This window comes from Rhineura floridana, chromosome 3 (genome assembly GCF_030035675.1).
Source record: "Rhineura floridana isolate rRhiFlo1 chromosome 3, rRhiFlo1.hap2, whole genome shotgun sequence".
Lineage (NCBI taxonomy): Eukaryota > Metazoa > Chordata > Lepidosauria > Squamata > Rhineuridae > Rhineura > Rhineura floridana.
In genome coordinates, this window is record NC_084482.1 from 209,274,706 (window position 1) to 209,289,516 (window position 14,811).

The 14,811-nt window shown below is 43.2% G+C and overlaps 1 protein-coding gene across 3 annotated transcripts; it reads left to right on the plus strand.

The window, feature by feature from the left end:
• The first annotated feature begins 1,192 nt into the window (after positions 1 to 1,192).
• Positions 1,193 to 13,857, plus strand: LOC133381354 (zinc finger protein 665-like). 3 transcript variants are annotated; one of them, XM_061620382.1, is made up of 6 exons: positions 1,193 to 1,940; positions 3,883 to 4,403; positions 4,619 to 4,700; positions 5,683 to 5,762; positions 6,155 to 6,281; positions 8,262 to 13,857. In XM_061620382.1, exons 2-6 carry the CDS (start codon positions 3,969 to 3,971, stop codon positions 10,388 to 10,390), a joined length of 2,853 nt encoding a protein of 950 aa, XP_061476366.1. In that variant the 5' UTR covers positions 1,193 to 1,940; positions 3,883 to 3,968; the 3' UTR covers positions 10,391 to 13,857. The 3 variants fall into 3 exon arrangements, with proteins under 3 accessions (XP_061476366.1, XP_061476364.1, XP_061476365.1); XM_061620380.1 differs by having other exon boundaries at positions 1,194 to 1,940; positions 8,259 to 13,856; XM_061620381.1 differs by having other exon boundaries at positions 1,194 to 1,649; positions 8,259 to 13,856.
• Positions 13,858 to 14,811: the final 954 nt, after the last annotated feature.

Genomic DNA, 14,811 nt, shown 5'->3' on the forward strand with positions numbered 1-14,811 from the left:
GAAGATGCAGCTTTGCATCTTGTAACCCAGGTGTGGGGAACCTTTGGCTCCCCAGGTATTACTGAATTACAACTCCCATCTTCCCTGGCCGTTGGCCTTGGTTGCTGGAACTGATGGGAGTTGTAGTTCATCAATACCTGGAGGGCCAAAAGTTCCCCATCCCTGTAATGTAACCTTATTCGGCACCTGGATTCATATTTCTAAGGATCCAAAACCATCAGTGTTCTATTGTGTGAATTTAAGTGTGTGGGAAAGGGTTTCTGAGATGATGACATCACATGGAGATGCCCAGATTCAAACCCCAGAAAATGAGTGGAAGGTTAGAGTGGAGAGCTCCCCACGTCTCATTTCACCTCATGAGGAGCTGGCCTGTGCAACTGACCCCTCTGGGATCCCTCTTCCCTGCAACAAGATCCAGTTCAGGGAGCTTCTTTCTTTCCCTCACTCTGAAAAGCCAGGAGTGATTGGATTGATGCTGCACCAGAATGGCCGCCCCACTAGGCAAGGCTTTTTCTGTGGAGCCGAGTTAGCTGACAGCCAAAGAGATGAAAACACCCCAGCTCTGGCTTTCCTCCTTCGCAGAACAAGCCTAGGAGCTCTGCCCCCTCGTAGCAGCCAGAGCTGGTTTCTCTGCTGTGCAGGAGCAGAACTGGCCTCAGAGGAATAAACCTGGAGGCACATCACCTCAGCTCTGAAATTTACATTACAAAAGGCCTGGCCAGTTCAGGAAAATGGCCCAAAATGGCAACTTCCCAGCGAGCCAGGCCTACCAAATTCACCAGCCACACATGACTAGGCGGGATTGATGCAATAAGCCACTAAACCTCCACAGATACCACGTTCCGATAGCCGTTCAGGGCTATAATAGCCTGGAATGCCTATTGGCATGCGGTTTCCATGGAGGTTTTGTGACTTACTGCATTAATCCATCTAGTCAGGAGTAGCTGGTGAATTTGCTAGGCCTGGATCGCTGGGAAGTTGCCATTCCGGGGTGTTGCGTTCCGGATGGCATTTTGGTTATTAAAGGATTCATAACGTATAACATCAGAAGGGCTTTGGTTCTTAAATATTGTCCTCAAGTGTTTCTAACACATCCCAGGGTTTGGACCATCCATTTCTTTTATAAAGGGTCCGTTCCATTTCGGCTATGACAACGTCCCATCCTTATGGTAGCCCTCTCCTCTTTCCTCTCCAAACGTTTTTCACTCCTCTCCCCCCAAAACCCCTTTACTCCCACCATCTCATTAAGGAATTTCAAGGAATATACAAGCAGAGAGCAAACGAGCAGAAACGTTTCCCTTCCCCTGTTCACCCACTCAAGTGAGAGAAGCCCTCGTTGGGCGGGCGATGACGGGATTTCCGGCAGTGGATGGGGAGCAACGGAACCGAAACAAAGCAAGACCAGTTTAAAGCCTTTGCTTCCAGGTTCCTCATACTTGTTGGGGGGGGGGAGCAGCCTACCCCCCCCCCGAAGAGGCCAAACCAGCCTCTCTGTGCAAATGCAAGTTTCCTCGTTGGCTCTTGCTTTGAGAGGAGAAGGCTACCGATGGCTGCTAGCCCTGATGGCTAAGCTCGGCCTCCACCGTCGGAGGCAGTAAATGCTTCGGTGGCTGGGATTCCCCGGAAGGGCGAACGCTCGCTGCGCTCAGGTCTGGCTTGCACTGGGCTTCCCTCGGGGCGCCTTGGGGGCATCCATTTGCCGCGCGCTTTTCCTCCTCTGAGAGAAACGCAGAGAGGGCTGATCTCACTGTTTAGCATTCTTAGGGTTAAAATGTCCTAGAGAGGGAGGGGATTTGGCGTGGTGGGAGGGGGCGGTCTCCTCCAGAGCAAGAGCCCCTCTCCTCCGAAGCTCCTCCCAGCCTGGCTTCTCCCTTTCAGGGGGAGAAGGAACCTCTGTCTTTCCCAGGCGCTGCATCCGTTGGTTCCCCTCCTGAAACCTGGTGAGTTTCACCCTCTCCCCATGGAGTGCATTTGGTTCAAGGGGTCTCCCAGGGCCGCGGGGGCGGGGGCGGAGGGGACCTGTTGGGGTGATCCACCTGGGATCTCCGACAACAACCAAACCGGAGAGGCGGAGCTTCTTTCTGCCTTCCTCTCGGCAAAGCCAAGAGGGTGCTGATATGGGAGGCGGGGATTTAAAGTAGTCCACCACGCTGCGTTGAATGATGGAAGCCGGGGTGTAGTCGTACGGGATCTCGGGGGTCTTAGACCCTTTACTTTTTTGGGAGCAGGGTTCCTCTGTCTCCAGCATCCTGCGAGCCGATCAGCATGAAAGGAGCGTGTAAGCCACAGAGAATCTTCTAACGCGCTTCTTTGTCCTTTCCTGCTGATTGGAGTCGATCAGAGTGAAAGGAGGAGAGTCGACCACCGAGAAGACTCTTCTCAGTAGTTAACCCTCTCCCCTTCTGTGCTTATTGGCTCCTAGGGATGTCTGTTGTTGTGGGAGAAGGCATTAACAAGGATCTCATTCTCAATCCAGCAGCAAAGAAGCTGGGGGTGTGGCTGTGACTATCCTGAAGAGACCCAGCAGTTCTACATTTGCTACTACACTACTGTTCAAAAAAAGCAAATATGCAAGACCCCAATTGAAAATAAACAAACATAAATTGTACTGAAGGGATATTAAAAGAAAATAGATCGAAGGAGTGGTGGACTCTGCAGCTGCATTGCTCTCACCTGGCTAGGATGGGATGGGGGGGAGCCTACTCTGGCTATGCCAGCCTTGACCTGGGACAACCATCAGGCCCAATGCGCTCAAGTGTCAGGTGTGGGCCAGGCTGGGATCCCCTGGATCCTGTGCAGGCTGAGACCCTCCCCCAGAGTGCCCCAATGCAGTATTTTCCATGGGGTCACTTCCTTCTGGGGATACTTCTACCCATCCACACTTTTGGCTAATTGGTTTGGATTGCAGCCTAAGGCTCAGTGCTAGGAGGCATTGACAGGGTTAAAGTAGAGCTTAAAAACTACAGATGACCACTTACCTTAAATCCTAGAACAGTGGTTCCCAAACATTTCCCCCCATGGACAACTTGAAAAATGCTGAGGGTCTTGCCTGTTGCAGCGATTGTATGCGTGGTGCTAGAATAGATGCTGTATGCTTTTAATGGCAGTTTTACAGACAGCTCTGGAAACTCCTGCTCTAGAAGGTACTTATAGGGTTAAAGCAGAGATTAAAAGCGATAGATGATAACTGTCTCCTATAAATGATATATGACAATAACAGTGGAAGGCAGCTGGGTGAAGATGTGGTGTGTTTTTCTCTGCCTGGTGGGTCTGTGTAATAGGATATGGACAAAGAAAGGAAGGGGAAAGAAAAGATGGGAGAAGGTTCTGGTCTGTTCAGTGAAATATTAGGGCAGGCATATTGCAAATGGGCAGTGTGAGAATAATATGAGTAGCTGTGCAAGCAATAGAACCTCCATATGTAGTAGCAGTAAACCAGATCTCAGATGCAGGGGAGAAATGTTGTGCGTTAAGCAATTAAAAATATGACATATCAAAGGGAAAAATGTTTTCAACAGAAATTTAGGTCTTATGCATATATGGATTAATAAACTTGTCTGTAACTCAGACAATGAACAAACTGAGATGGCTTTCGACGAGTGACAGCCGTAATTTAACCCAACCAGTTTGGGGTAGTGGAAGAGGAAGTCTGCACAGAAAAGGTAGGCAATGAAAGGAAAAGGCCAGAAGGCCAGATGCTGTGTCTTCTGATCCTCAGTCAGACTGGTGGGCTTAAATCCATAGCCTTTGTTTCTCTTCGGTTATCATTCATGTATCACCTTCCAGGAAGTTGATCTCGTTGCTAGCCAGACATCTACACTTGCTCAGGGAAAAATGTTCCTGTCTTGACAGTGTAAACAGAACATTGTCTTGGTTTTGTAGGACTTGGTAGCACCTCCGATTAGGACAGCCTTGAGAGAAAAATTGGCAAAGACAAAGAAGTTCCTTCTGCCCTGTTGGATGCTTCGATGGAGCACAGATCAAAGATGGAAGAAGAAGATTTAGCTGCCCCTGAAGCAGGAAGAGTCCTCCCTGCCTTCAACGTTGGGAGCAGTGGGGAATTCTGGGAAACCACCATGCCGAAGATCCTGGGTGAAGAGAACACCCTCAGCTCAGATCTGCAGTGCCAGTATTTCAGGAAGTTCCAAGAGGAGGAGTCTGTAGGGCCCCGAGCGGTTTGCAGCAGACTCCATCGTCTTTGCCATCAGTGGCTGAAGCCAGAGCGACACACAAAGGCTCAGATCCTGGACTTGGTGATCCTGGAGCAGTTTCTGGCTGTCCTCCCACTGGAGATGGAGAGCTGGGTCAGAGAATGTGGAGCGGAGACCAGTTCCCAGGCGGTGGCCCTGGCAGAAGGTTTCCTCCTGAGCCAGGCAGAGGAGAAGAAGCAGGAAGAGCAGCAGGTGAGATAGAGTTTCATCTAGATCATGGACATCCAATGCCATGTTTTCAAATATTGTTGAATTAAAACTCCCATCAGCCCTGAGTATTAGCCATGTTGGCTGAAGCTGATGGGAGTTGGAGTCCAGCAGTATCCAATACTCCTAAGGTCTTTGCCTCTCTCAGTCTTCTAATCCTTCTCTGCATTCAACGTCTTCAACGCTTATTGCTGTTTCAGGTAAAGGGTCTGTTTGCAGAAGTGGCCACTGATTTCCTTGAGGCAGAAAGGACTCCATCGGACACCAGACAGAGGCTGCTGGGTAAGGATTAATGGGGTGTATCTCAATTTGGTCCTTAGTGATATTGAAAGAAATCCATGGGCTCCTTTAATCTTTTGGGGGAAGACACTTCTCCAGTAAAATTCAGAAGGCTGGAAAAAATAGCCAAGGACCAAGTGAATTACTTGTAAATTTAAGTGGAACAGAATTAGTTCCTTTTTGGAGAGGGTGAACTGGAACCTGAACGAATTCCTTCTTAAAAGGAACTTTCCACATACACCAATGTATCCATCTTGGAGGTGGTGCAACATTCTCTTATGACATCTCTAGTCACTGTCCTTTAAGTTACGTCTCGTTTATAGGCAGAAATTGGACTGATCTCTATTGAAATTTGTGTCTGTGTTGCACCTGCCTCATTTTGGCTGAAGCATATTTGCATGAAAGCCTCCCACCTATCAAAAAAATGGTCCAAGATCAAATGCAACCTTTATCCCCTTGGGTAAATTATGCTAAAACTACCCTAAAATGTTGATGGGATTAATACTGAGGCTTTACCTGCATTCTCTTCCACCAGCGTCTTCCAGCAGATGTTTAAAGAGAGAAGTCATCTCTATTCTAAGTGACGGGATTTTCATTTAATTGCAGAAATGTCTTATTCTTAGGGGTACCTATTACACAAACTGACATTTGGCCTGGAGAATTTATTTTATAATCCTTCCTGCAGCTCTTTTAAGAAAATCATTCACAGCCTTGTGCCTCCAGTGGATGTCCTTCTGGTTCATTGGATGGGAGGATTAATAAGGTTCCAGCTCTCCAAAGACCTTGTATTTGGGAGTCTGGTGAGGTTGAGGATGTCTCCCATTAAGTGGCCCTTTATATGAGCTATACTACAGTTTAGTGTGCATTCAGTGAGCTCTGTGTGCTGGTTTTGTTTAGCTTTGCACAAACCATGTCAACCTTGATCCATGCATCGCTTAACCTCTGAGATGAGCAAGTACTAATGGCCAAACTTTGTCTGTCACAGGAGATGGAAAGAAGCTGTCAAGACCGACTCAGCTATTGACTCTTTCCGGTGGAGTAGAAGAATCTGTGGAATCAGATCAGGTGTGTGTGTGTGGACTTTTCAGACTAAGGGCCACATTCTCATCTGGGCAGCCTTCCAGGGGCCACATGCCAGTGGTAGTTTAGGCCAGATATCAAAGTGGGTAATGTATGTTAGATTCTTCACACACTCACCCCCCCCTTCTTATCTTGCCATCCAGGTAGTCAAGAAGGATTATCAGCGCTATCAGAATATGTTAGAGTCAGCCTGGGTACCTCTGTCCCCTGCCCACCTCCCTAGGACTAAAAAATTCTGTCTTCTTGGGAATGCCTCCCAATAATGTTTCACTGAATTCTGTGACTAATGATCAGTGTCACTTTAACTAGCCTTTTTCTTTGTAGTTAGTAAATAAGTTATATATTATCTATGAGGACATTTTTACTTTCTCTTTCAGGCTTCAGTATGCTTTGAGGATGTGGCGGTGTATTTCACCGAGGGGGAGTGGGCTCTGCTGGATCCTGACCAGAGGTCACTGCATAAGGAAGTCATGGAGGAGAATTGCGGAATTGTGGCCTCTCTCGGTAGGGCTCCCTGTTGGATCATCAAATGTGTTTTGAAATTCAGTATTTCTGTATGTGATGAATTCAAATATTCTGACGGAGCTCAACAGTGCCATTTACTTAATTTGTAATTATTACCCCCTGCAGTTAACCTTGAATGGTCCAATTATGCCCTTCTAAACAATGGTCCAACTGCTCTGAACTGGCCAGGCCTTTTCAGTTGTAAGTTTCAGCATTGCTATGGAGATGGAACTAGTAATTTTCTGACTGGCCAAAGAGGGAACTGACAACAGAGATGGAGTGGATTTCATGAATGGTTCAAGCAACAACCCATCTGAGAAAAGAGACTGGTTCTGATTGGTCTCAACTTCCCCATAAATATGTGAGGCTTCAGCCTCAGCTGTTGTCTTCCTGGGGACATCTGATCAGGAATCCAGTGATGTCTTTCAGAACCAGCTTTCTATTTTTTTTCTTTTCCAACCAATAATATCCTTCTTTATATTTTGACATTTGGATTAACTTGTTTTTAATAGAAATTATCTGAAATTTCTCACGAAAACATCTCTCCACGGGCTAAGACAGCATAACGAAGCTCCATTTTGGTTTCTAAAATAGCTCCCAAGGTTTCTGAAGGATTTATTATTTGGGGCTTTGGGAACATAAGGCCAAAGGTTCTCTCTTGATATTTTCCCTAGAGGTGGAATGGAGGGAAGGGTCCTGAGAAATAGGGCTCAGAAAATCCTACATGTAGCTGAGAATTTTGCCTAGTGGCAACATACTGTAATTTGGGGGTTTTTTGGGGGGAGGGTGCACATTTTTTATTTCAGCACTTCAAATCCCCTTCTTCCAGACTATCGGGAAATATCTTATTGATTAAACCATTTATATACCAAATTTCCACTGAACAGATGTCCACAATGAAGCAAAAGATGTTTATTTTTTATTATTATTTTAATTTATTCCCCCCCCCTTTACCCTAATGTCTGAGAGCAGGTTACAACAATTTAAAATATAACATTAAAAACATATTACAATAACAAAAGTAGGCTGTGTCCTAAAATATAAACTTCAAGTACATCAGTACAAAATGTCAAAGCTATGACATAATCAAAATAGTAACTTATCAACAAACAGGAGGAGAGATTAAGAGTATTGTAATCAATACAAAAGAATACAGACTGGAGCCATTGTAGAATGCCAGCACAGCCTTGCCGTAGATATTGGCTCATCTAGCCCAGTATTCTCTCCTCTGACTACCAGCATCCTCCAATGTCTCACGCTGGGCACATCCAAAAGCTCCTTTCGAGGTCCTTTAGCTCTTGAAGCAGGTAATTGACCTTGCGATCTTCTGCCTGAAAATGTCTTGCTCTACTAGTGAATGATTAGGCCCCACATTCTTATTTTATTTTATTTATTTATTTATTATTTCATTTATACCCTGCCCTTCCTTCCAGCAGGAGCCCAGGGCGGCAAATAGAAACGCTAAAAACACTTTAAAACATCATAAAAAGACCTTAAAATACATTAAAACAAAACAACGTTAAAAACATTTAAAAAAACTTTGAAAACATTTTTTTAAAAAGGGTTAAAAATATTAAAAGACATATTAAAAGCAATTCTAACACATATTTATCGTATTTGTATCCCTTCCATTGCTCCAAACAGTTCTGAAGAGAATGCATGCGGTTGTTCCATTTATCTGTACAACAACATTGTGAGGTAGGCTAGGCTGAAAGAGAGTGATTGGCCAAAGATCACACAGTGAGCTTCAGTCTCAGTTGGAAGCTGAACCCAGATCTCCATGGTCCAAATCCAACAGTCTATAGCACATCAGTTTTCATTTAATGCCGGTCAAGAGAGACAGTTCAATCTGTGGTCCAATCTACCCTCCATCTTTGTCTTTTCAGTTCTTTCTTTATCACAACTGTTAACTGGGGTTGCTCAATGGTTTGAGGCTCCATTTTTCACTCACACTCTAATCAGTTTGTCTCGTTGCAGAAGGTGATGAATCAGAAACAAAGAATAAGGGAGAATTATGTGGGGAAGAGACACGGGAAAGAGAGAGATCTAGAAAGAGGGAAGAGCAGAGAAGTAAAACAGAAGCAGAAGATACGAGGAAGAATAAATCATCTGTTTCTCAGAGCAGTGAAATTGCAGTCCGAGAAAAAACAGACAAAAAAAACAGAAGTAAAGATTTTGGATATTGGAAAGGTCTCAATTCTAAAAGAAAAAGCAAATCCCACAGCAAAAACCACAAAGGGGAGAAACAATATAAGTGCTTGGAGTGTGTAAAGAGCTTCAGAGACTGTTCCAGCTTTACTTCCCATCAAAAAGATCATAGAGGGGAAAAAACATTTAAATGCTTGGTGTGTGGAAAGAGCTTGAAACAGAAGGCTGCTCTCATTAATCATCAAAATATTCACACAGGGGAGAAACTATATCAGTGCTTGGAATGTGGAAAGAGTTTCATCTCGAAGAAGTGTCTCACTTCTCATCAAAGAATACACACAGGGAATAAGCCACATAAATGCTTAGAATGCGGAAAGAGCTTTTCTTTCCATTCTAAACTTAACACCCATCAAATGATTCACACTGGGGACAAACCATATAAATGCTTAGAATGTGGAAAGGGCTTCAGAGAAAATTCTAGCCTTTCTTCTCATCAAAGAATTCACACAGGGGAGAAACCATATAAATGCCTGGAGTGTGGAAAGAGCTTCAGAAACAGTTCTCACTTTTCTTCCCATCGAAGAATTCATACACGGCAGAACCCATTTCAATGTTTGCAGTGTGGAAAGGGCTTTGGAAACCATTCTAGCCTTTCTTCTCATCAAAGAATTCACACAGGAGAGCAGCCATATAAATGTTTGGAATGTGGTAAGAGCTTCCGTCATAGTTCTAGTCTTTCTTCCCATCAAAGAATTCATACAGGGGAGAAACCACATAAATGCTTGGAATGTGGGAGGTGCTTCACTAGGAAGATACATCTTACTAATCATCATAGTATCCACACTGGGGATAAACCATATAAATGCTTGAAATGTGGAAAGAGTTTCCGATGGAAGAAAAGTTTTGCTTACCATCAAAGTATTTATAAAGGGGAGCAACAACATAAATGCTTAGAATGTGGAAGGTGCTTCAGTCAGCGGTCCAATCTCACTTACCATCAGAGAACTCACACTGGGGAGAGACCATATAAGTGCTTGGTGTGCGGAAAGGGCTTCAGAGCCAGTTCTAGCCTTTCTTCCCACCATAAAATTCATACAGGAGAAAAACCACATAAATGCCTGGAGTGTGGAAAGGGCTTCAGAGACACTTTTAACCTTTCTACTCATCGCAGCACACATACAAGGGAGAAGCCATACAAATGCTTGGAATGTGGAAAGAGCTTCAGCTGCAAGAGGAGTCTCACTTACCATCAAAGAATCCACACTGGAGAGAAGCCATACAAATGCTTGGAGTGTGGGAAGAGCTTCAGCTGCAAGAGGAGTCTCACTTACCATCAAAGAAGTCACACTGGAGAGAAACCATATAAATGCTTGGAATGTGGAAAGAGCTTTAGTTGCAAGACAGGTTTCACTTACCATCAACGCATTCACACTGGGGAGAAACCATATAAATGCTTGGAATGTGGAAAGAGCTTCAACTGCAAGAGAAATCTCACATACCATCAAAGAATCCACACTGGAGAGAAGCCATATAAATGCTTGGAGTGTGGAAAGAGCTTCAGCTGCAAAAAAGGTCTCACTTACCATCAAAGAATTCACACTGGAGAGAAACCATATAAATGCTTAGAATGTGGAAAGAGCTTCAGCTGCAATAAAGGTTTCACTTACCATCAAAGAATTCACACTGGGGAGAAGCCATATAAATGCCTGGAATGTGGAAAGAGCTTCAATCAGAAGACACATCTCATTGTTCATCAAAGGATTCACACTGGGGAGAGGCCATATAAATGTTTGGAATGTGGAAAGGCCTTCAGAGCCATTTCTAGCCTTTCTTCCCATAAAAGAATACATACGGGGGAGAAACCTTATAAGTGTTTAGAATGTGGAAAGAGCTTCAGCTATAAGAAAAGTCTTACTTCCCATCGAAGAATTCACACCAGAGAAATTATTATAATTGCTTGAAAAAGCTTGAGAAGCACAAATTTTCATTATCATGGTTTTCTGTTTCTTGACACAGTGCTGATTTATGTTCCCAGCTATATCCAATGTGATACATTTCTGTTTTCTCATTGTTCCAAGTTTATTACCAAAATGCAGAGCCATAGGCCATCACAATATAAATCACATACAGAGAAATTGGTTATAAAATGTTTTAATTTTTTTTTAAATTATAGGACTACAAATGTTAAAAACTTCTATTTCAAATAGTGTTCTAAAATAAATTTTGCTCGTAATTTCTGGGCTGCTATCACAAACAGGGATACTTTACCAGTTACCTCCAGATTTAAGTCAGACATTAAGAAAAGTATTTTTTCGGCTTCCATAGATGACTCATAATAGTCTAGCCACTCCTTTAAGAGCTTAGTTCTAGGGTTCTGGTAAATTGAGCAGTGGAGTAATATATGTGGAACATCCTCCTCCCCATTGGATCCGCAAATACATTTTCTTTGGTCCTTTGGGATACCAGATAACCACCCCTCTCTGTTGGCGTTTGACAGTGTAAAAAAGCGCAAAGCTGTAAAGGCATATCTTAAGCTGATGGGTAGAGGCTGCGTTAGGTATAAGGAGCAATTATGATCAGTTTTAAACCTCCCATACCATGGGGCCACTCGTGAGTTTATTAGGGTTAAATGGTCTAAATACTCACTGTGTTGAAAAAGCGCCTCACGTAATCTTTTATTGGAGCCTAAGTTATTAAATTCCTGTGTAGTTAGGTGATATCTATTTAATAGATCGTCTACTTTACCGCCCCATAGATTAAGTGAAAATGGATGATCAAGGCAGAGATTTAGTAATTCCTTGCCTTGTAGTGCATTAGTTGATCTCATAAACTTCAAAAGTGTAAGATGGATATGCGTTCTCAACGGAGGGAGTCCAGTCTCTGCTCGTAGCATTGCTGCCGAGGTTCCCGGGGGGAGGGACAATAAACGCCTAAGAAAGTTTGTTTGTATAGTCTCTAAGGATGAGATAATTTCGTTGTCCCATCCCCAAACAGATTCTCCATACAAAACCTGAGGGATTACTTTAGATCTAAATATTTTTAAAGCTGGTGGAATCAAGTTACCTCCAGCATGGCGGTAAAACTTTAAGATTGCTCCCACTGTTTTTGTCGCAATTAGCTTTATAGATTGCAAATGTCTTTTCCAGGAGAGGGTATCTGAGAAATTTACTCCCAAATATTTATATACACGGCACTGTTCTAACTGATGGTCAGCCATTGACCATCGATGCCTAGCATACCTCTTGCCAAAAACTAATATTTTCGTTTTCTCATAATTTACATTTAACCTTTCCTTTATGGAAAGGTCATGGAGCCTTCTCAGCAGCTTTCTTAAACCGATCAGGACTAGAGAGAGAAGGACCATATCATCGGCGTAAAATAATGCGGACACCTTCCTATGCCCGATAGAAGGTGGAAAATATTGGGGGTCAGATAACTCAGAAATAATATTGTTTAAAAACAGATTGAAGAGCAGGGGGGCCAAAAGGCACCCTTGTTTAACACTCCTCATTACCGCTATCGGATTCGTCGTATTACCTTGTTGATTAACTCTGACCAGGGCTTCAGTATTAGTATATAGAGCCCTTATAAGATATAGTAATCGTCGATCAATTTTCATATAGTATAATTTGGCCCAAAGGATGTTCCTATCAACTGAATCAAAGGCTGCAGCCAAATCAACGAATGCCGCATAGAGATGTTTTGTTGGGCCGTTCATATTCTGTATTGCCAAGAAATAAAGGGTTAGACAATGGTCTATCGGGGAGGAACATTTTCTAAAGCCAACTTGTTCAGGGTGTATAAGATTATTAGAATCCACCCATTGTTCTAATTTTTGGAGGAGAAATTTACTATAAAGGTTAGACGCGACATTTAATAGACTAATTGGCCGGTAATTAGAAGGTTCCATGGGATCACTTTTTTTTATAAATTGGAACGATAATATTCTGTCTCCACCCCTCTGGGATGATGCCGGAGTCATTGATTCTAGAAAATAAACGTGCCAGGATGGGAGCCCACCAATCAGGAAATTGCTTAAATATTTCAGGGGGAAGAAAATCTTCTCCAGGAGCTTTACCATTTTTCAAGGAATCAATGAGAGATTTTATTTCTTCGATGGAAACTGGGGGCCATGCTGGCTCCTTCTTAATATCAATTTCCAGTAAGTTAGGGTAAGTAGGTGATATTGGGGCATAAAGTCTTTGAAAATGGGCGTACCATGTTGGAGTCGGAATTCGTTGTACCTTTATAGGGTTAAATGAACCCATCCCCGATTTGACTAAATTCCAAAATTGGCGCTCATGTCTTGCGGAGGCAGCACTAATTAACTGCTGCCAGCGGGATACTGCAAAATCCCTTTTCTTTTGTCTCAGGAGGCTTCTATAAGAATCCCTCATTAATTTAAAAGAGATATGGGAAGAATCACTTGGGTACTTAAGTGTCAACCAAAGCACAAATTTTCATTATCATGGTTTTCTGTTTCTTGACACAGTGCTGATTTATGTTCCCAGCATATATCCAATGTGATACATTTCTGTTTTCTCATTGTTCCATTTTAATATTGCTTTTATTCATTTGTTGCATTTATTGTAACTTTATTGTATTTTTTTGTATTAGGAGATGTAGTGTCCATTTGTACACATTTAGCTATTGCCGTGAGATGCCTGAGCTCAACCTGTTTGTTGGACAAGTAATATGCATATATGAAATAAAAAAGCTTCAGGAAGAAGATGCAGCTCCCTTCTCATCAAAGAATTCACACAGGAGAATCCATATATACGGTTTTGGAAATAGTCGCTTTAAATACATCAGAGGAAGAGAGTGAATGCATTTCAGTTTATGAAGATGTAGGTATAATACAGCCAAAGAGAAAAATCAGTAGCACGTTATACATCTATGAATCTTGGAGAAGGGAGAAATATAAGGAACAGGGTAGGGGGAAATAAATTGTACTGAAGTGTCTGGAAAAGTGGCTGCTACATGCAAGGATTAAAACATACAGTATTAAAATTAACTATATTTAACCATTGCTGATTCGTACAATGGCACACCTAAATTCCAGCAGCCCTCTTGTTAAACCGTACTGAATTCCCAACTATCCTAACTACATGGCCTTTTAGCTTAAAAGAACATTGCTACCAATCCAGAATGGAATTCCAGGGAACAGGCCCTGGTGGTTTTAGAAGCAAGGTGGTAAGAAATCAGTCTGGTGTCTGTAAAAAAGGATCCAGAAAATGTTAACATGAAAATTAAATAGCAATAGTGGAGGAACTGAAACCACTTAAAAGTAGCAAGAGAGCAGGACAGTGATTTTGGGATCGGCTGGTTTTGTTTTTTATATCTTGTCTGAACGGATCAAATTGTCCAGGGGCACCTCTATTGACACACCTTTCGCTATAGCTAGACCTACTTGGTTAAAATATTACATGACTTTGTATAATGCTAAAACAGTATTGTACAATTGTCACGTTTGATTTTTTTTCTCTTCAGTTTTGGTAATTTCTTGAAAATTTGAATAAAATGTTTTTTAAATTAGCATAAAATAACAAAGTCCGAGTGTCACCTGGAAACAGGCAAAAATGAAAATAAGAAAATTGTATGTATCAGGATGGTACATGAGGCAAAGCCCAGCCCCAGAAGTTTGGCTGAAGAGGAGAAAAGGGGCAAAGAGCTTCAAAACTGAAGATTTAGAGGTCCAAGGCATGAAATCTCTTCTCCCAATGAGAAGACAAACAAAGGCCTCAGAACAAGGAAACATTTGTTAGAAAAACTTGGAATTAAGAAAAAAAAATAAACCAAGATGAAGTGTAGGCCGGCATCCTCCAAACGTGGGTCCCACCCACACCACACATTTAAAGTATTCTTACACCACTTTAACAGTCATGGTTTCTCCTAAAGAATCCTAGTTTTTTAAGGTGCTGACAGTTCTCTGGAGGCCCAAAATTCTCCTCAGAGAGCGGCAATTCCCGGAGTTCGCCTGGGAAGGGAGAACTGATGATGGTGAAGCCACTCTGCTGCCCCACCTGCAACCCTCTTTGGCCCCCTTCCCTTCTGCGCTGCCATCTTCGTTTGGGAACCTGAAGTGTCGCTGAGTCTCTTCCAGGCCAGGAGATGCTAGAGCTCCTCTCTGTGTGTGCAGGGCATGTCTCCACCTTTGGCTCCGGCATTGAGAGACCGGCACAGAGAGGCAGTCCCACTGTTGAGCATTTGAAGGGTTAAAATGATCTAGAGAGAGGAAGGGGATTTGGGGAGGAGGAAGAGGCAGCCTCCTCCAGAGCAAGAACCCCTCCTTCCGAAGCCCCTCCCTGCCCGGCTCTCTTGGGTGGGGGGGCGAAGGAGCCTCTGTCTATCCCAGGCGCAGCATCCATCAGTGGCCCCTCCT